At 37.1% G+C, this 20,865-nt stretch overlaps 1 protein-coding gene across 1 annotated transcript in view; it reads right to left on the reverse strand.

Moving 5' to 3' along the window:
- ADCY10 (adenylate cyclase 10) overlaps positions 1–20,865 on the reverse strand; it is an 803,671-nt gene that overhangs the window by 123,730 nt on the left and 659,076 nt on the right. Inside the window, exons 29-31 of the mRNA XM_033944139.1 lie at positions 6,742–6,898; positions 4,011–4,215; positions 3,832–3,928 (exon numbers count right to left, since the gene is read on the reverse strand). Coding sequence (XP_033800030.1) covers positions 3,832–3,928; positions 4,011–4,215; positions 6,742–6,898 — 459 coding nt within the window. The remainder of the gene's footprint in view (positions 1–3,831; positions 3,929–4,010; positions 4,216–6,741; positions 6,899–20,865) is intronic.

Raw genomic sequence — 20,865 nt, forward strand, 5'->3', positions numbered from 1 at the left:
TTAACATTTTCCTTTCACCATTATTAGAGATCTGTCAGGCTATAGGCTTTATTCCATTTTCATACGCAGATGACATTCAACTTATACATCCCTTGGATCCGGAAAATAACATAGAAATCTCTTCTATCAATCAAAAACTAAAACAAATACAAAATTGGCTTAACACAAATAAATTAGCTTTAAACATTAATAAGACTAAATCTATGCTATTCAACTGGAAAAAAGATATATCACTCTCAAAACCGTTCTATCTTAATAACATCCCAATCAATTTGGTATCCTCAGTTAAAATTCTTGGTGTACTTCTAGATGACAAATTAACCTACCACGAACATATCTCTCTCACCGTTAAAAACTGTTTCTTCAAATTACGTCAGATTAGGTCAATTGCCAAATTTCTACAGTTTCTTGCATTGTAAACCGCTCTGAACTGTTTGTGGTATTGCGGTATACAAAAATAAAGTTATTATTATTATTATTATTATCCTCATTAAAGATACTAATCCATTCCTTTATAATATCAAAAATTGATTATTGTAATGCCCTATTTATAAACATTACACAAAAAGAAAAAAGGAGATTACAGATAATTCAGAATACGGCCATAAAACTAATTTACAATGCAAAAAAATTCGACCACGTATCCCCACTATTAATAGACGCTCACTGGCTACCAATCGGTCATAGGATTTTGTTTAAAATAATGCTTCTCATTTTTAAGACCTTGGCATCCAGTGAACCACAATTCATTTCTAGATCATTGATCCCATATAAAACTCAACGCTCTTTGCGATCATCAGATCAAAACTTGCTTTCCGTACCTTCCTTGAAAATCATAGGGACCAGAAGATTAGACATGTTCACTGTGGCGGGTCCACAATGGTGGAATGCCCTTCCTCAGTACATTAGAACAGAACATGATATTGTAACATTTAAAAAACTTTTAAAAACTTATTTATTTAAAGATGCCTATAACTCTTGAAACCTTTTTACTTGTTTTAATAACACTATATAGATTGTGCTTTGGTATTTTGTACCCCTTCCTCTTGTCTTTCCCTTTTTTTCTTACCATACCCAATATTGTAACTTTTAACTCCTTTCCTTACCCCTCATGTAAGTATTAATTGAAATGTTATTGTTATTATGTTAAGTTTCTTTATCTAGTTTACTTAGACTATGTACATCGCCTAGCAATTGTAATAGGCGATTCATCAAAAGCTTAAATAAACTTGAAACTTGAAACTATGAGAGCTAAATGCCAAATATCTTCCAATAATAACAAACTTTTAATGATTTTGACAGGAGTTGCCATTCAACAAATCACGTATAATTGGAAGGATTGGAAAAGACTGAATTATAGTTTTTGGTGGAATTCAGTGTGTCACTTGTATAAAATGGAAAGAGCGTTAGCTGTTCAAAAATGATTTTTTAATAAATTTAAGGATGTGTGGGGGCCATTAATAAAGTATTGTGATGAACAATTATCATTTTTCCCTGTATAGCATAAATGATTTTAGGGGATGGGGGTGGGTTTGTGATTTTCATCATTTGATATGAAGAGATGGATAGATTATACTGTATTTTATTATGTAGTTTATTTGATATTGGCAGGGGGGGTAGGAGGGGGATAAATCTTATTTATGGAAAATGTTATGGAATTTCAAGTGATGTTTTGATGTATTATGATGTTATTTTCTGTACACTTGATGTAAAATATAAAATGAATAAAGAATTTAAAAAAAAAAATAAATAAAATTTTGTTATTGCTTGATGAAATTTGACTTTTTATTCTCATTGACGTCCCAAATAGAATTGTATCATTTGATAGAGCTACATGGTTTTCTAATAAGCAATTAATTTGAAACCAAATTGATTTCCAAAAGACCATAATACAGGGACAAAAGTATAATAAATGATCTAAAGTCCCTTCTTCCAGATTACAATGCCAGCATCTATTAGACTTAGAGCTATCCAACTTTTGTAATCTAACTGGGGTCCAAAATGTTCTATATAACAAAAAGAACCAAGTTTTTCTCAAAGATGCAGACACTGTACATCTCATTCTCCAAGACCAAATTCGTGGCCATTGAGATGCAGAAATTTGATGCTTAATCTCAATGCTCCAAATGTCTCTAAGACCAGTCTTTGGTTTTTTATTCATAAATCCAGATATCAATTTATACCACTGTGTGGCCTGGTGTCCCAAGAAATCCGCCTGAAAGCATAAGAATTCCAGACTATACTGATTGCTAAGATTTTTCCATTCAGGGAACCCCTCCTGAATAGCCTGCTTCAGTTGCAACCATTTAAAACTTTGTGATTTATTAAGACCAAATCTATGTTGCAACTGTGAAATATCAAGCAGTTTACCATTTGAAATAACAACATTTAGAGTTCGTATACCTGCAATAATCTAATGCTTCCATACGATTTGAAATCCACCAATTTGAATCTTGGAGTTTATCCATAAAGATTGATTTGTTGATTTATTTATTGGAATAGGTGTTAAATTACTAACGTATCGCAATGTTTTCCATGTATCAATCAATATTCTGTTCTCTTTATATTTCTAGGCATTTTGATACTGAGAACATGAGATAAATTTAAAGGAAACAAGAGTCGCCACTCCAAATACAACCAATCCGGGGCGTTATCCATGAGTTCTGGGAAGACCCAATACATACCCTGGCATAAAATATAGGCTTGATGATACCTATAAAAGTTTGGAAAATTTATTCCATCCTCAATTGGCTTTTGTAAAGATACTAAAGCAATTCTAGGCATTATTGAGTTTTAAAACTTATAGTAAGTGTAACAGCATATAACATCATTTCATACTTAAATACATCACTTAATAGCCTATCAAAATCTACTTCAGATTCCATATCCCTCCATCCCCTATATTCATTTTGCACTCATAAGAAAACCAAAATACCCCCCCCCCCCCACACACACACCTTGGATGTGCATTTTTTTAAAGGGGAAAAAATGGTATTCATTCATTGCAGTATTTTGTTAATGGCTCCCAAATATCCTGAAATTTCTTAAAATTCCCTTGCTGCATGGCAATTACCCTTTCCATTTTAAATATGTGACATAGCGAGTTCCACCAAAAGCTATAATTCAGACGATCTCAATTTTTCCAATTCCTCATGATATGCTATATGGCAATTACATGGGACCAATGACGATCAGGGGTCTTGCATGCTTAAAGTTTAATAGCATGGAATGGCACTACTGAGGTCCATGAGCTAAGAGCTAATGCTCTAACAAAAGAAGTGAAAATTGTTTTGACCTTCTGCTTTTGTGTGGGTTGTTATAACTGATTTCGGAAGGCTTTAAGAACACTATAGCCACAGCGAAATTATATGGCAACCCCTGTCATAATGAGTAATAGCTTATTATTGTTAGAGGATATTTGGCTCTTAGCTCTCATTGATGTTCCAAATAACACCGTATCATACGATAATGCCACCAAATTTTCCAACAAGCTATTTATTTGACCCCAAATCGATTTCCAAAAAGCATGTATCAATGGACAATAAAATAGCAAATGATCTAATGTCTCAGCTTCGATATGACAGTGCCAGCATCTATTACACTTAGAGCTATTTAACTACAGTATCTAGCTATTTAATGCACTTTAGTATAAGGGCCCCAAAGACTTCACGACTGAAAGGTGGAGCAGTGCACTTAAAAAAATGATAAATGGAAGAGTACATGAAGCTAACAGTGTGTCGTTCTCCAGCATCAGTGTTGCAGAAAATAGTGCGAGACTCTCCCAGGAGCTGCGGGCCACAGTGAATGACTTATGAGACACAGAAACGGTACCTGTTACTCAAGAGCAAAGATGTATATAAGAGAGGAAGCACTGCACACTCTAGACATGGTCTGTTCAGCAATGAAGCCAGGTGATAAGAGCGATATGCTGAAAAGCCAAAGGAAGAAGCAGTCATGAGCAGCTCTTCTCCATGAATGCCAAGACAGAGCAGCACTTTGTTCATACTCACCAAAATGGATGGATTCGCTCAGGTTCCCAGAGGACAGCTTTATGCTGACTAGGGCTAGGGAGAGCTGGAAAAGAGTAAAGACACCTTCTTTCGTGACAGGGAGGTGAGTGCTGCGCTGAATGGCACTCTCCTTAAAGTATTTGTAGTCTTGCCCACTCCCCAGACTCTGGCAGCACTGGACATAGTCCATATAGGAGGAGATAATCTGGAAAAAGACCAGTGGGAAGTGAAACTCATGTCATTTAAAACAGGCACCTTTTCCTAACTCTGACATGGAAGCGTCAGAGTTAGTCCAATCCTCAAACTAAACACCCTACAGACTATATCATCAACATTATGTAACCAACGTCATGTAATCATCAACGCTATGTAACCACCTTCTATAACATGAATATGTTGTTACTCTCCATCCGCTGTAACTTGAATCTGTTGTTATGTAACATCTTCTGTAATCTTGAATGTACTGTAATTCTCTACTGTAACCTATAATTTACTCTTCTCCTGTAATGCAATTCTACTGGAAATGCCCAGATATCTTCTATATTGTAATCCGCCTAGAACCGCAAGGCACAGATGGAATAGAAATCTCTAATGTAATGTAATGTCTATACCGCTCCTAATGACTGGGGAGTCCATCTGATTCAGGTGGCTAGGGTATCATGTTTGCATTTGCATTAGTATGTTATTATGTTAAGGGGAAGCAACCAGCAAGGGAGGAAGTGGGACCCTTGGATGATGGGGACAGAAAGGGAGTGGTAAAAGAGGAAAAGGAGATAGCTGACAGGCTAAATAAGTTCTTCACATCAGTTTTCACGAGAGAGGACACAACCAACATTCCGGAGCCCGAGGAGATCGTAAAAGGAGAGCAGGATGAAAATCTCCAGCTAGAGGTGAGCAAGGTGGAAGTCCTCAGGCAGATAGACAGGCTAAAGAGCGCCAAATCGCCAGGTCCGGATGGCATTCACTCAAGGGTACTCAAGGAACTAAGGAACGAAATAGCTGAGCCACTTCGACAAATATGCAACCTATCCCTAAAAACTGGAGAGATTCCGGAAGACTGGAAAATAGCAAATGTCACGGCCATCTTCAAGAAAGGCTCAAGGGGAGACCCAGGAAACTACAGGCCGGTGAGCTTGACCTCGGTCCCGGGAAAGATGATGGAAGCACTAATTAAAGACAGCAGCTGGGAACACATCGACAACTATGGGCAGCTAAAGTCGAGCCAGCATGGCTTCTGCAAGGGCAGGTCATGCCTCACGAACTTATACTTCTTTGAGGGGGTAACCAGCCAGGTGGATAAAGGGGAATCCATAGATATCATTTACCTTGACTTCCAAAAAGCCTTCGACAAGGTGCCACATGAAAGACTACTAAGGAAGCTATGGAACCATGGGGTGCAAGGGGAGGTCCACCGATGGATCAAAAACTGGCTGGCGGACAGGAAACAGAGGGTTGGAGTAAAGGGACATTACTCAGACTGGCAATGGGTCACGAGCGGAGTTCCACAGGGGTCGGTGCTGGGACCGCTCCTATTCAATATATTCATTAACGACTTGGAGGCAGGAACAAAATGTGAGGTTATTAAATTTGCGGATGACACCAAACTATATCGCAAGGTCAATAACACGGAGGACTGCGAAGATCTCCAAAAAGATCTGACAACACTGGAAAAATGGGCCAAAAAGTGGCAAATGAGTTTCAACATAGGGAAATGGAAGGTCATGCATATAGGGAAAAAACCCCCCGATGTTCACTTACAAAATGGGGGGATCAGCGCTAGGGGTAAGCGACCTTGAAAGAGACCTGGGAGTGATGGTAGACACAACATTGAAGGCGTCGGCGCAGTGTGCCACGGCCTCAAGGAAAGCAAACAGAATGTTGGGTATCATTAAGAAGGGTATCACGACCAGGACAAAGGAAGTCATCCTGCCACTGTATCGTGCTATGGTGCGCCCGCACCTGGAGTACTGTGTTCAGTTCTGGTCGCCGTACCTCAAGAAGGACTTGAGAGGGTCCAGAGAAGAGCAACTAAGCTAATAAAGTGTATGGAGGACCTCTCATATACTGACAGACTGAAAAAGCTAGGGCTTTTCTCCCTGGAAAAGCGGAGACTTAGAGGAGACATGATAGAAACCTTCAAGATCATGAAGGGCATGGAAAAAATAGACAGGGACAGATTTTTCAAATTAAGGGGATCAATAAGTTCAAGGGGGCACTCAGAGAAATTGAAAGGGGAGAGGTTTAGAACAAACGCCAGGAAGTTCTTTTTCACACAGAGGGTGGTGGATACATGGAACGCGCTACCAGAGGATGTGATAAACAGGAGCACGCTACAGGGGTTCAAAGAAGCTTTGGATAGGTACTTGGAAGACAAAGTGATTGAGGGGTACAGATAAGAGTAGAGGTAGATTATAGGGATGGGATTAGAGGTAAGTTACAAAATTAATCAGGGACCACTGTTCAGGCACTAGGCCTGATGGGCCTCCGCAGGAGCGGACCGCTGAGCAAAATGGACCTCTGGTCTGACTCAGCGGGGGCAACTTCTTATGTTCTTATGTTGCAAAACTAGCGTTAAGCAGGGCCAAACGTTAAGGTTTTCTTTGGCATGGGAGTTGTGGCAGCACATACCAGCACTGTAAATTAAATTTCTATTGTGGGTTATGCAGTCTATTTGTAGTTTCTACAAAGTGACTATACAGTTGTTGAAATACAGTGTCATTAGGTTGCCCACCGTGGCTTCATTCCTGGTCTTCTCAGCTGAGTTGACTTGTATGGTGACAGCAAGAGTGGCTCGCAGCGTGCTCCGAGACCACGGGTTCATACTATAGATCTTCCAGAGCAGGGACAGGCAGTGGATCCACTGATGGATGAATGCTACTTCCACTTCACTGTGGTAAAGCAAAATTAGAAAATAAAGCAAATCATTGATCTATTGGATCAATCCGTTTCTAGTAATCGCAATCTAACTGTATGTGGGTCAATGGCAAGTCCTGTCCTTGCCCCATTCCTGCAAGCTTCATCCTCCTCTGCACAAGCCTCAAACACTTTAAAATCATAAGTATTCGAGGCTCGTGCGGTTAAGAAGGAGCTTAGAGCAGTGGTTTTCAACCATGTCCTGGGGGACCCCCAGCCTGTTGGGTTTTCAAGATATCCCTAATGAATATGCATAAGATGTATTTACATGTCTATCTCCTCCATTATATGCAAATCTCTCTCATGCATATTCATTAGGGAGAACCACTGGCTCAGAGGAATGGGGCAGGGACATGAACAGTGACAAAACTCATGTGAATGGGACGAGGAAACATTTGTCCCCAAGTCATTCTCTTTTTTTTTTTTTTAATTCTTTATTCATTTTATGTTTAACATCAAGTGCACAGAAAGTAATGACAATTTGACCAATAAATCACTTGAAATTCCACAAACATTTTCAATAAATAAAATTTATCCCCTCCCCTACCATCATAATAATATTAAATAATACATATAATATAATAAATTCTTCCATACCTTCATAAATAATGAAATCCAAAAAACCACCCCCCTCTCCATTTTTTCATTTATTTTAATCAGGGGAAAATGCTATCTATTCATTACAATAATTTATTAATGGTCCCCACACATCTTTAAATTTATTAAAATATCCTTTTTGAACAGCAAATGTTCTTTCCATTTTATATATGTGACACACTGATCTCCACCAAAAACTATAATTCAATCTATTCCAATTTTTCCAATTATGCGTTATTTGTTGAATGGCAACTCCTGTCAGAATCATTAAAAGTTTGTTATTATTGGAAGATATTTGGTTTTTTCCCAATTCTTTATTCATTTTTTCATCTTACATCAAGTGTACAATATTACATGAATTGAATCATACACATCACTTGAAATTCTTTTCTATTATCATCTTAAATACATAAATTAAGCCCCTCCCTTTCCACAAATATTGTAAATCAAGCATATCATACATGTGTTATATTCAAAAATATTGATTAAAAAGGTGTCTAATCATTACAATATGTTATCAATGGCCCCCAAATCTTTTTAAAATTATTATAATTCCCTTTTTGTATGGCAATTGTTCTTTCCATTTTGTATATATGACACAACGAATTCCACCAGAAGGAGTAATTAAGTCTGGTGAAATTTTTCCAATTTCTGGTGATATGTTGAATGGCAACTCCTGTCATTATTAATAAAAGTTTATTATTGCTTGATGAAATTTGACTTTTTATTCTCCCAAATAGAATTGTATCATATTATAGAGCTACATGGTTTTCCAATAAAGAATTAATTTGTGACCAAATTGATTTCCAAAAGGCCATGATACAGGGACAAAAGTATAATAAATGATCTAAAGTCCCTTCTTCCAGATTACAGTGCCAGCATCTATTAGACTTAGAGCTATCCAACTTTTGTAATCTAACTGGGGTCCAAAATGTTCTATATAACAAAAAGAACCAAGTTTGTCTCATAGATGCAGACACTGTACATCTCATTCTCCAAGACCAAATTCATGGCCATTGAGATGCAGAAATTTGATGCTTAATCTCAATGCTCCAAATGTCTCTAAGACCAGTCTTTGGTTTTTTATTCATAAATCCAGATATCAATTTATACCAAGAAATCCGCCTGAAAGCATAAGAATTCTAGACTATACTGATTGCTAAGATTTTTTCATTAAGGGAACCCCTCCTGAATAGCCTGCTTCAGCTGCAACCATTTAAAACTTTGTGATTTGTTTAAACCATATTTATGTTGCAACTGTAAAAAATCAAGCAGTTTACCATTTAAAATAACATCTCCTAGAGTCCGTATACCTGCAATAATCCAATTCTTTCATACGATTTTAAAACCGCCAATTTGAATCTTGGAGTTTAGCCAAATAGATTGATTTGTTGATTTGTGTATTGGGTTAGGTGTTAAATTGCTGACATAATGTAATGTTTTCCATGTATCCATCAATATTCTATTCTCTTTATATATTCTAGGCATTTTTACACTGAGAACATGAGATAGATGTTAAGGAAACAAGAGTCGCCATTCCAAATACAGCCAATCTGGGATGTTTTCCATGAGCTCTGGGAGGACCCAATACATACCCTGGCATAAAATATAGGCTTGATGATACCTATAAAAGTTTGGAAAATTTACCCCACCCTCCACAATTGATTTTTGTAAAGATACTAAGGCAATTCTAGGCATTTTACCCAGCCAAACAAATTTTGTAAGAATACTATTTAATTTTTTATAAAAGGACCCCTGAAAAAAAACTGGTATCATACTAATTTGATAACAAACCACAGGCAATATCATCATTTTAATAGTTTGGACTCTCCCCCACCAAGAAAGATGTAGAGAATTCCTTTGCTCGTACATTTCTGTTACTTTTTTTTAATAAAAATTTTCATTCTCCTTCATTGTGTTTTCTAGTGTGTTTTTTATTCTAATACCTAAATATTTTAATCCATCTTCTTTCTATACAAATGAGAATGAATCAAATAATCTTTTAGTACAATGCACATTAAGTGGAAGAATTTCTGAATTGCTCCAATTTATCTTATATCCTGAAAACTTTCCAAATTTCTCTATCAATTCAAGTAAGCATGGAATGGTAGTTTCCTCAAATAAAGCAGTATATCATCTGCATAAAAGAGATTTTATATTCCCAATCTGCACGAGGAATACCCTGCATCCCCTTTGCCTGTTGAATGGCTAATAACAAGGGTTCTAAAACAATATCAAAAAGCAAAGAACAACCTTGTCTAACCCCCCTCTGCAAATTAAAACGCTCTGATAAATTGTTATTAATGTATAATCTTGCACCAGGGGAGTTATACACTGTCTGAATCATTTGTATAAATCCTGAACCTATACCATACCATTCTAATGACTGATACATTAAAGTCCATTCAACTCGATCAAAGGCTTTCTCCGCATCCAAAGAGACAGAGAAAGCCGGATCATTCATGTTTTTTGTTAAATTTAGAGTATGAAAAGCCAATCTAGTATTGTTAGAAGAATGTCTCAGCAACAAATCCTGTTTGGTGCATATCAATAATAAAAGGGAGAGCCTTAGCCAATCGTAAAGCCAATATCTTAGCTAAAAGTTTTCCATCAACATTGATTAACGAGATAGGCCTGTAGTTTGAAACCAAAGTGGAATCTTTGTTTGGCTTTGGCAAAACAATTGTTAATGATTCGGCCATAGTACCTGTAATACAACCTTTAGTCAGTTGAAATTTAATAAATAGGGTAAAAGGGTACTTTGAAATGATTTATAAAACTCTACTGTAAAACCATCACCACCTGGAGCAGATCCAACTCTAAGAGACTTCAATGCTGCTTCTAATTCTTTTAGTGATATAGGCTCCTCTAAACTTCTTTTTATATGTTCAGGAACCTTCGGTCCAATAATTAGATTCACAAATTCTAAACCATATTTTTCCCTATCTCCATAAGGCTCAGAATAATATAGGTCTTTATAAAAATTTAGAAATTGCCTTAAAATATTTTCAATTTTAGTATGTGTTTCTCCATTTTCATCCTTTATTGCAATAATTTTTGTTCTTCTTTTCTTTGCTTTAAGATAATTTGCCAATAATCTTCCTGCCTTATTTGAGTTTCCATAATACTGAGTTTGTTGGGAAAACAAATCTTTCATTACAAATTTAGAAGATATCTCATTATATTTGCCTTTTGCTTTTAATAAAGCTTGTAGGGTATTTTGTTCCCATTTATCAATTAATTTATTTTCCAAATGTTTAATTTCTTTTTCCAAATTATAAAATTGTTTTTAAGTTGTTTTCTAATATATGCCGAATATGAAATAATATTACCTCTCATTATAGCCTTAAATGCATCCCATAACGTTTCTATGTTAATATCTTCTGAGGTATTAAGTTGGAAAAATTCAATCATTTTTAGTTTAAATTCTTCAAGGAAATTTGAATCCGTAATCAAAGTATTATCAAATCTCCAAACAGACTTAAAATAATCTTGCTCATCAGACTGTAACTCAATCCATACACCACCATGATCAGAAAAAATAATAGGATCTATGGTGGCTTTTGTCACTTTCTGAACTATTTGATTCGAGAGAAAAATATAACCTATTCTTGAAAAAGAATTATGGACCTGTGAACAAAAGGAAAATTCCCGATCATTAAAATGAAGTATACGCCATATATCTATTAAATTACAAGATTGTGCCAAATTGTCTAACCCTAGTGACTTCATAATTTTACTTGTTTTTTATCCATTAATGAATCCATTTCAGCATTGAAATCTCCAGCCACTATTAGATTAGAAGTAGCCAGTGGGAGTAGTAATTGTTGTAGATTCTTAAAAAATTCCATTTGATTCGTATTTGGAGCATACACATTGAACAGTTCCAGGGTAGTATTTCCCATGCTCATTTTAACATCTAAAGGATCCGAATCAATCAGCTGAAAATTGGCTGTAGATTTTTTATTTATTAATATTGCAACCCCAGCTTTCTTGCCAACTACAGGGGCAAAAAAATTTTGTTGAACCCAACCCCCTTCCAATTTTCTTGATTCCATCATTGATAGGTGCGTCTCTTGAATAAAATACAAATCAGCATTTTGCTGTTTTAGGAAAGCTAACATTTTTTTCCTTTTTATTTGATGGTTAAGGCCATTGACATTCAATGAAAATATTTTAATATCCATCTACTTCCAAATGTATAATCCACCAATGATATTTAAATTTATTCAATTTAATATGATTAGACACCATTACACAGATAATAACCAATGAAAAATTAAATTGATCTTCTTCAGTCCCATCATTCCCTATCCTCCCATCCCTGATTTTGAAAAAAAAAAACCTCCCTTTTCCCTCCCCACCCCCACATAAATCGATTGCCTTGGAACACACATAGGATTAGTAATCACAATACCCCCCCAGGCAACATTCCATCACTTCTTTCTCTTACAATATTTGAAAATATTAGATTTATTCATAATGCATTATGAAACAAATAATCCCACTATAAACCCTTGCCATAATGTAGTCTTAATTATTTATAGTATAGATGTTTTTCATAAAACCCATTTAAAAAAATTTCCAATTAAATCAAGTTTTCCAAATCATATCTTATCATTACCATAAATATTTTACAATCTTTTCCAAAAGAAGAAATGATATATATATATATATATATATCTTTGACTTTAAAGGTTCTATAAATTCAGACTTGAGTTCTATTAAGTAAAATTTTACTAAATGGTAAAGTAAATATATTTAATGTCAATGTTAATTTGATAGGCATGTAAAAATGAAATAGTTTTTATGATGAAAGTTTAAGGGTTGTTTTATGACTATTGTCTATATAATAAGGATTATATATTATATATAATCCTTATTATATATATATAATCCTTATTATATAGACAATAGTCATAAAACAACCCTTAAACTTTCATCATAAAAACTATTTCATTTTTACATGCCTATCAAATTAACATTGACATTAAATATATTTACTTTACCATTTAGTAAAATTTTACTTAATAGAACTCAAGTCTGAATTTATAGAACCTTTAAAGTCAAAGATAAGAATCATCTTTCTTATTAAACAATTCATAATTTAAAAAGATAGCATATGAATTTTTTTTTCTTTCCTTCTTTCCTTGTTTCCTTTTTTTCTTTTCTCCCTTTTTTCCCTTTTTCCCTTTTCTAAAATCCTGTAAGTAAAATTAGTTAATCATCTCTATAAAACAACTTCATATAACAGAATTTAACTTCTATTAAATAATTCATATTTTCCAAACTTTCTTGTATATCCTTTTGAGTTTTACCATGACCATCCCAAAATGCAGAAATATTGACTCCTTTTTCCTTTTTAACTATTCCACTGACTTTTTCAACACACATTAGAACATCTTTTCCTTCAAATAATATATATTTCATTAAAATGAAGTTACCATCCATCTAAACTATTACTATAAATAATAACTTTAGTCTCTAATTCAATCATGTAAATTTTCCCTAGAACATCAAATAAAATACCATTAAACAACAATTATATCTTCCTTCCTTGAAATCATTGTTTTAACCTCTTCCTCCTAAATTAGTAACAAATAATTCAAAAAGAAATTCATATATCTGAAATTAAACCCCATGCTTCTTTTGTTATTTAAAGTATAATCTGAATCAAACTGAATATTTAACTCATTACTTTCAATATACACCTAATAATTAATGTTTCAGACAATTCATGACATTTACATAACATCTTATTATATGAAATGAATAAAAAAACAGTATAAGTTTTGTACAAATTTTTAAATTCATTACAGATTAGTCTACTCCCTAAAATTTATTTAACTAAAGTCAACTTCTTAAATAAAATCATATTCAAAAACCCATATAATATCATTTCAAAAATGAGTATATGCAACTACAGAACCTGACAAATAAAAATTAGGTATATTAGTTAAAAATAAAAGTCCAAATTAGTCAAATGGTACAATACAAATGTGCTTCTAATTCTTGGTTAGTCACTTGGTCACGTTCTGAAATATTTTCATCTGTAAAATGTCAATTTCAGTATGAAGAGACTTCTTTATCATTTTCTTTATAATGTTCCAACTTTTACTTAAACCTAAACATTCTGGATTCATTCTTAAATAAGAACATCTTTTCCTGTTTCCAATCTTTTGTAACATTTTATTTTTGATTATCTATTCTTTGAAGTCTTTAAAATTTTTGGAATTCTAACGGTTCCTGACCAAGTATTTTTCTGTAGATTCAAAGTATTTATATGAACATTTTTGTTTTCTATCTCCTCCAATACTTTTCCCAGGTACATATTTCTGTACTCGCTTTTCCTAAATTAAGAGAGCTCTTGTAATTATCAGTCCATACTCATTGCCAAATCTTGAAACTTAACATAAGAACATAAGAACATAAGCAATGCCTCTGCTGGGTCAGACCTGAGGTCCATCTTGCCCAGCAGTCCGCTCACGCGGCGGCCCAACAGGTCCAGGACCTGAGCAGTAATCCTCTATTTATACCCTTCTATTCCCTTTTCCAGCAGGAAAATGTCCAATCCTCTCTTAAATCCCAGTACTGTATTCTGCCCTATAACGTCCTCTGGAAGCGCATTCCAAGTGTCCACCACACGTTGGGTAAAGAAGAACTTCCTGGCATTTGTATTGAATCTGTCCCCTTTCAACTTTTCTGAATGGCCTCTTGTTCTTTTATTTTCTTCTGTTCTTCTATGTATTCCTTCATAAGCATGACTGAGTTTTTCCAGATGATCTTCACTTTCCTCTAAAGCAACAGAGAGAAAAGCCTCTCAGAAAAGAACCGTACTTTCCATTTTATTTTTATCCAAATCTTTTGTTGATTGATTTTCCCAAAACCTACATGACAATTACAAAGTCCAGGTTGTTCAAGTTAATTTGTTTTAAATAGACATTGGCTCAGAAGTTAACAAGAAGTCTTTTAACTTCTCCGGATCTTCAAAAAATAAGGATTTATCTCCACTTGTTACTCTCATTATTGCAGGGTAATACAATCCATATTTGAATCCTTTTTCTTTCAATTGAAGTCTCAACATGAGGAATTGTTTCCTCATATTCGCTGTGTTCTTAGCGAAATTAGGCACAAACAGTTTGGACCCCTTATAATTTAAATTTCTGTCAGCTTTGGCTAAGTTTAAGTTCCAAAAGTTTATTAAAATTTTAGAATACAGAAATAAACAAAGAACAATAAGATCCGTCTGTCATAAGGCAATGCGTTAAAAGAGACCTAATCCAAAAATATAATCTAAGTTCAGACAGTGCATTGCAAACCTTAGGTAAAAGGAAAAAGACGAAGAGAAAGAAAGAAAAGGACTGCTTGGCAAAGAAGTCTATGCATGATAAGTAATTGTACAACGTATATGAAATCAGTACAATAATCTAGTAGCGGTTGCCACAATTTATTAGTTTTGTGCAAGGACCCCTTACGTTCCGCAGCAGCAAGTTCGAATTTGGCAATAAGGCATACCTGATTCCACCAAACCGAGTAAGATAATGCAGCCGCATTTTTCCAGTTGGTTAGAATTTGTTTAATCGATATAGATATCAGAGCCCTGAGTAGTTTGGGCTGTGGTTCAGCTATAGGTGACTGCAGGCCGTGAGGGCTGTACAACACAATTGCCAAAGTAATTGGTTCAGTGATGTGCAGCAGGACACTGATGGTATGCCAGATTTGAGTCCAATAATGATTAATGGGTTTGCAATGAAAAATCATGTGAGATAATGTTCCTGGATAGGCATGACAAGACCAGCAATTGTTATCCATCAAACCTGGGTGACGAGCTATCTTTGCAAGTTTAATAGGGGTCCAATAGGCCTTGTGGATGAGAAAGAAGACAGATTGGGTTATTGCTGAGGAAGCAAGTGCAGAATGCGACATTTTCCAAATGTCCCTCCATTCAGATGAGTCCAATTCTAGTCCAGTATCATCATTCCATATTGAATAAAGAGTGTTGAGTGAAAATGTGTCATGCTTCCTCATGATTTTATACCATTGTGCCGATTCATGCTTAGTACAATAAATCTGATCGCATAACACCAAGAGGTGAGGAGGCTCATCCACAACAGGTTGTTGTTTTAAGTGTACAGTAATAGCTGATTTTAATTGTATCCACTTGAAGAAGTGTGATTTAGGTAACTGATAAGATTCAATTAACTGCTGAAATGGAGTCCATCGTGACTTCGAGTAAAGATGACACAGTCGAGTTATTCCTTTGGATTTCCACTCTTGATTGTAAGTTGGTGCATTTTGTATTCGAATTTTATGATTTCCCCACAATGGTATTTGTGTAGTTCCATGCCATTTCGGTGAGGACATTCCATCAATATGTCTCAGAGCTGTACATGTGGAATACAAGATGGGTGGCAGATGAAGAGAGTCAATGTGTCCAAGAAAAGGTAAGTCTTCAAGAGATGATTTAGGAACTAGGGATCTTTCCAGTTGGAGCCATCTTGGTTCTGGAACATCGTTATTTGTGCAGATCCATCTAGATCCTTGGCGGAGCAGAAATGCAGTATGGTAGTTTTTGAAGTTGGGGAAGTTAACCCCTCCTGCATCCTTTGGATTTCTGAGCTTCCTTAAGCTTATACGCGGAGGTTTGTTATTCCATAAGAATGTGGTAAGGAGTTTATCTATTTTAGTATAGAAGATAGGTTTCATTAAAACAGGAAGCATGCTCAAGGAGTAGTTGATAACAGGAGAGATCATCATTTTAATTGTGTCCAATCTCCCCCACCATGTCAATTTCAAAGGAGACCATGTGGAAGTTAACGAGCGAACTGAGTCAAGAATGTGAGTGGCATTATGCTCCAGGGTTTCATCCAAATTAGGGGTAAAGTGTAATCCCAAGTATTTCAGTTGTGTAGGCGACCAGAGTAAACCAAGATCTTTAATGGTTTGACCCATTTCAGGACAGTTCAGAGGCATTACTTCCGATTTTGAGATATTTAGTTTGTATCCAGAGGGAACAGAGTAAGATGACAATAATTGCAGTAGAGGAGAGATGAAGTCTGGTGTTATGTATAGCAAAACGTCATCCGCATATGCGGAAAGTTTAATTTCCACTCTGTTGTGAATAAGTCCATGGATGTTAGGTGAGGTGCGGATCGCTATTAACAGTGGTTCCAGAGCTATGTTAAATAGCAGGGGTGACAAGGGACAGCCCTGTCGTGTTCCTCTGCTAGGTTTGAAAGGTAAGGAAAAATATTGGTTAGCATATATTTTATTGGTCGGAGATGAATACAACACTTTTACCATATTTATGAATTTAAGAGACATACCAAACCATGCCATTACATGAAAGAGGAATGGCCACTCTACACAGTCGAAAGCTTTTTCAGCATCCAACCCAACAGCCACTATCGAATAATCTAGGGAGTTGGCAAGGGAGATTATGTGAGTAAACGTTCTCGTGTTGTCACTGGAAAGGCGATTGGACATGAAACCAGTTTGATCTGGGTTAATCAATTTGGGCAGGATTAGTTGTAACCTACTAGCTAATATTTTGGCGTATATTTTAGCATCTGAATTGATTAGCGAAAGGGGTCTATAATTGTGAATTTTGAGTGGGTCTTTATTAGGTTTGGGAAGTACAATAGTTGTTGCCTCAGTAAAAGAGCCCCTAACATCACCTGTGTTCTGCAAGTATTGGAAAAATTCCAGTAGGTAGGGAGAAAGCCATTTACTGAATACCTGATAAAATTCGGTTGGTAGACCATCAGGGCCAGGTGCCTTTTTGGTAGACATGTGATTGAGTGCCTCATTAATATCATCTATTGTAATGTCAGATTCTAGGTTAATATTATCAGAGTCAGTCAAGGTAGTATGTGTAAGATCTTTGAGAAACGGGACAGGAACACAGTCTGTTTGGGTTTCTGAAGTGTATAGGGTAGAATAGAATCTATGAAAATGTGTAAGGATCTCTTTCGGGTCGGTGACTAAAATATCTTCTGATGTAGTGATAGCTGGAATATCAGTCTTATTTCGTTTACCCTTTAGGTATGAGGCCAGGTGTTGGCCGCATCTGTTACCATCTGAATAATATTTAGCAGCACTCATAAAAATCTGTGAGGCAGCCGTTCTGCTGAGACAGGTATTATATTGATATCTAACATGCTGTAATTGTTTTAGAGTCTTGATATCGCTAGGGTTCGTTTGATGTATAGACTCCAATCTTTTAAGTTCAGATTCGAAGTTATCTAATTCCTGTTTGGTTCTCTTTTTCATGTAAGCAGTGTAGGAAATAATAACTCCTCTGATGTATGCTTTGAATGCGTCCCAGACAGAGATCCAGTTACAGTCTTGGGGTGAATTCAAAGCGAAATAGTCCTGTATAGCTGTTGATATGTGTTCACAAAAAGTCTTATCTTGCAAGAGGGAAGAGTTCATTCTCCAAGCTCTCTGTGGAGGTGGGGGGAGAATAGTATCTAAGGATAGGAGAACTGCAGCATGGTCAGATATACATATCGGTTTGATTTCAGTATGGAGAATGGATTGAACTAATGAAGGAGCAATTAATAAATAATCAATCCTCGAGTAAGAGGAGTGAGACGCAGAGAAAAACGTGTATTCTTTTTCTTCCAGATGAGTTATGCGCCAAGGGTCTATTAGTTGGAATTGAGCCATGATATTCTGTAAATATGACCAAGCCTTGGACTGTTTGTGTTTATAGATGGATTTTCTATCCATAATAGGATCGATTATCAAATTAAAGTCCCCCCTATGATGAAAGGAACATTTTGGTAGCTGTTAATCAAGTCTGCTAGATCAGCGAAGAAAGAGCAGTCATCAATGTTAGGACCATATATATTGAGAAAAAAATATTCCATCGAATGTATGAGTAATTTTGTGGATACCCATCTTCCCTGAATATCAGTGCTGTGTGAAAGGATCTTGATATGAGTGAGGTTCCTAATAATTGTGATAACACCATTCTTTTTATCTACTGCAGGGGAAAATATAGGCGGATGTGCTCCAGGTAGTGTGAGTTTGGCAGCTGCTGTGGCATCCAGATGGGTTTCTTGGAGAAATATCACATCTGCAGTTAAGGAGGAAATGTAATTTAGTATTTTCTTTGATTTAATGGGATTATTCAATCCTTTAACATTCAGTGTGGCACATGTAAAAGGCATGGTTTGTATGATAGAATATATCGAGCAATGCACATCTTAGTGTACATGGGAAGTATGCAGCTTACAGTCAAGGAATTGCTGAGGAGAGTAAAGACAATAAAGGTAGCCAAGCAGTCGAGGGAAGAAAAATAATAAGAGAGAAAAATGAAAAAGCACATGTAATACAATAATCTATAGTAGTAAACACGGGTCAGTGAGCCAGGTGTAACATCAGAGCAACACTGCCCAGCAGAATCTTATATATATAACAATTGAACCCCTGCATATTACAGGTACAGTAACAAACCAGTATTCCAGAAAGGTAGTAGGTGGCATATCAGAGTACTTCTCAGAATGTAGGAGGTACTGTCAGGATATGAGAGAAGAGATATATGTTGTTGCAGACAGACATGAATTAGGTACAATCAATTGTACTCGGACTCAAGTTTTCCAGGTATTCAGCTAGTTCAGATGGGTTAGTAAAGTCCTTCGTATGATTGTTGTAAGTTACCCTGAGACGGGCCGGGTACATCATGCCAAAACGTTCTCCAAGTTGTTTTAATTTAGGGCGATATTCTAGAAGCTGTTTTCGAAGTTTAGCAGTCTGTTTTCCCAGATCTGGTACGAAAAGCAGGGTACTGCCCTCAAATTTAATAGGCGCTTTGACACGTGTTTGTTGCATGATCACCATTACTTGTGCATATCGAAGGAGACCGTTGGTCTGGGGTGGGGGTCGGCAACCTGCGGCTCCAGAGCCGCATGCGGCTCTTTTCCACCTTTGCTGCGGCTCCGGTAGTGTGTCACGCAGGCATGCAGCTTACAAGTCCGGCGTCGCGGCGGGAAATAGCCATGCTGAGCAGTGAGCTCAGCACATACACAGATGAAAGCCTTGCTTGCTGATTGGTCCGGCGGCCCCGCCCCGCCGAGCCGCCGGACCAATCAGCAAGCAAGGCTTTCATCTGTGTAGTGCTGAGCTCACTGCTCAGCATGGCTATTTCCCGCCGCGACGCTGGACTTGTAAGGTGCACGCCTGAAAAAGAAATCATCCTGGCCGGGGTCGGTGTCATGCTCCGGAGATCTACAGCCTTCCTATCTCCCTCTCCCTTCTACCTGCTTCCGGCCACATCCCCTGCTCCGCGGCTCTCTTCGGCAACTCAGCAGCAGCGATCGACACAAGCTTCTGACGTCGGGGCCTACCCTCTGCGAGTCCCGCTTGTTTCAACTTCCTTTTTCCACAAAGGCGGGACTCGTAGAGAGAAGGCCTTGATGTCGGCAGCTTGTCTTGATCACCGCTGCTGACGAGTTGCTGAAGAGAGCTGCGGAGCAGGGGGGTGTTGCCAGGTGCAGGTAGAAGGGAGAGGGCCAGATGCAGGACTCGTGGGTGAGGGAGGAGAAGAGAGAGAGAAAGAGAGAGGGGAGGGAAACAAAAGGAAATATTTCATACTGGGCTGGGCCGGAGTGGAGGGAGGGTGGAAAGATTCTAGCTACAGGGTGCAGTAACAAAGGAAAAGGGGGGAAAGCTGAAAATGGAGATAGTGACACAAAGAAGAGAAAGGGTAAGCAGGACCTACTGAATAAGGATAGAGATACAGAGGGGACATGAAGAGGAGGTGAAATAGAGACATAGAAGTAATGCTGAAAAAGTGTGTGGGGGGAGATAAAGACATTGAAAGGGCAAATGGTGAACATGGCGTAAAGATAAGGACAGAGACAAATGAAGATTCTGAAAAAGTGGTGAGATAGGGATATAGGTGAGATGGACACAAAGAAGGGTGATGCTGGAAAATAGGTGGAATGGTAATTCTGACAGACACAGAAGGGAAATGCTGGATCAAGGAGAGATGGGGCTCAGGCTGGATGGAATGAGGAGAAATGCCTTGTTGGCCCGGAACTTCCTCTCCTACGTCAGAATTGACGTCAGGGAGCAGAATGCTGGTCAGCGCAACACTTCTGCAGGGAAAGCTTGGGACGGCGGTGGCTTGGGGGCTGTTCCCCGATTGCGGTGGCAGCAAACCGAGTGGCTTGGGGGACGGCACGGAGACAGAAAGAAGGGGGAACAGGGAGACAGAAAGAAAAAGTTGGGGGAGAGAATGAGGTCTGGAGGAGAGGAAACATACAGGAGGCTGAAAGAAAGGAAGAAAGATTGGATGCACAGTCAGAAGAAGAAAGTGCAACCAGAGACTCATGAA

Source organism: Geotrypetes seraphini, chromosome 5, assembly GCF_902459505.1.
Source record: "Geotrypetes seraphini chromosome 5, aGeoSer1.1, whole genome shotgun sequence".
NCBI lineage: Eukaryota > Metazoa > Chordata > Amphibia > Gymnophiona > Dermophiidae > Geotrypetes > Geotrypetes seraphini.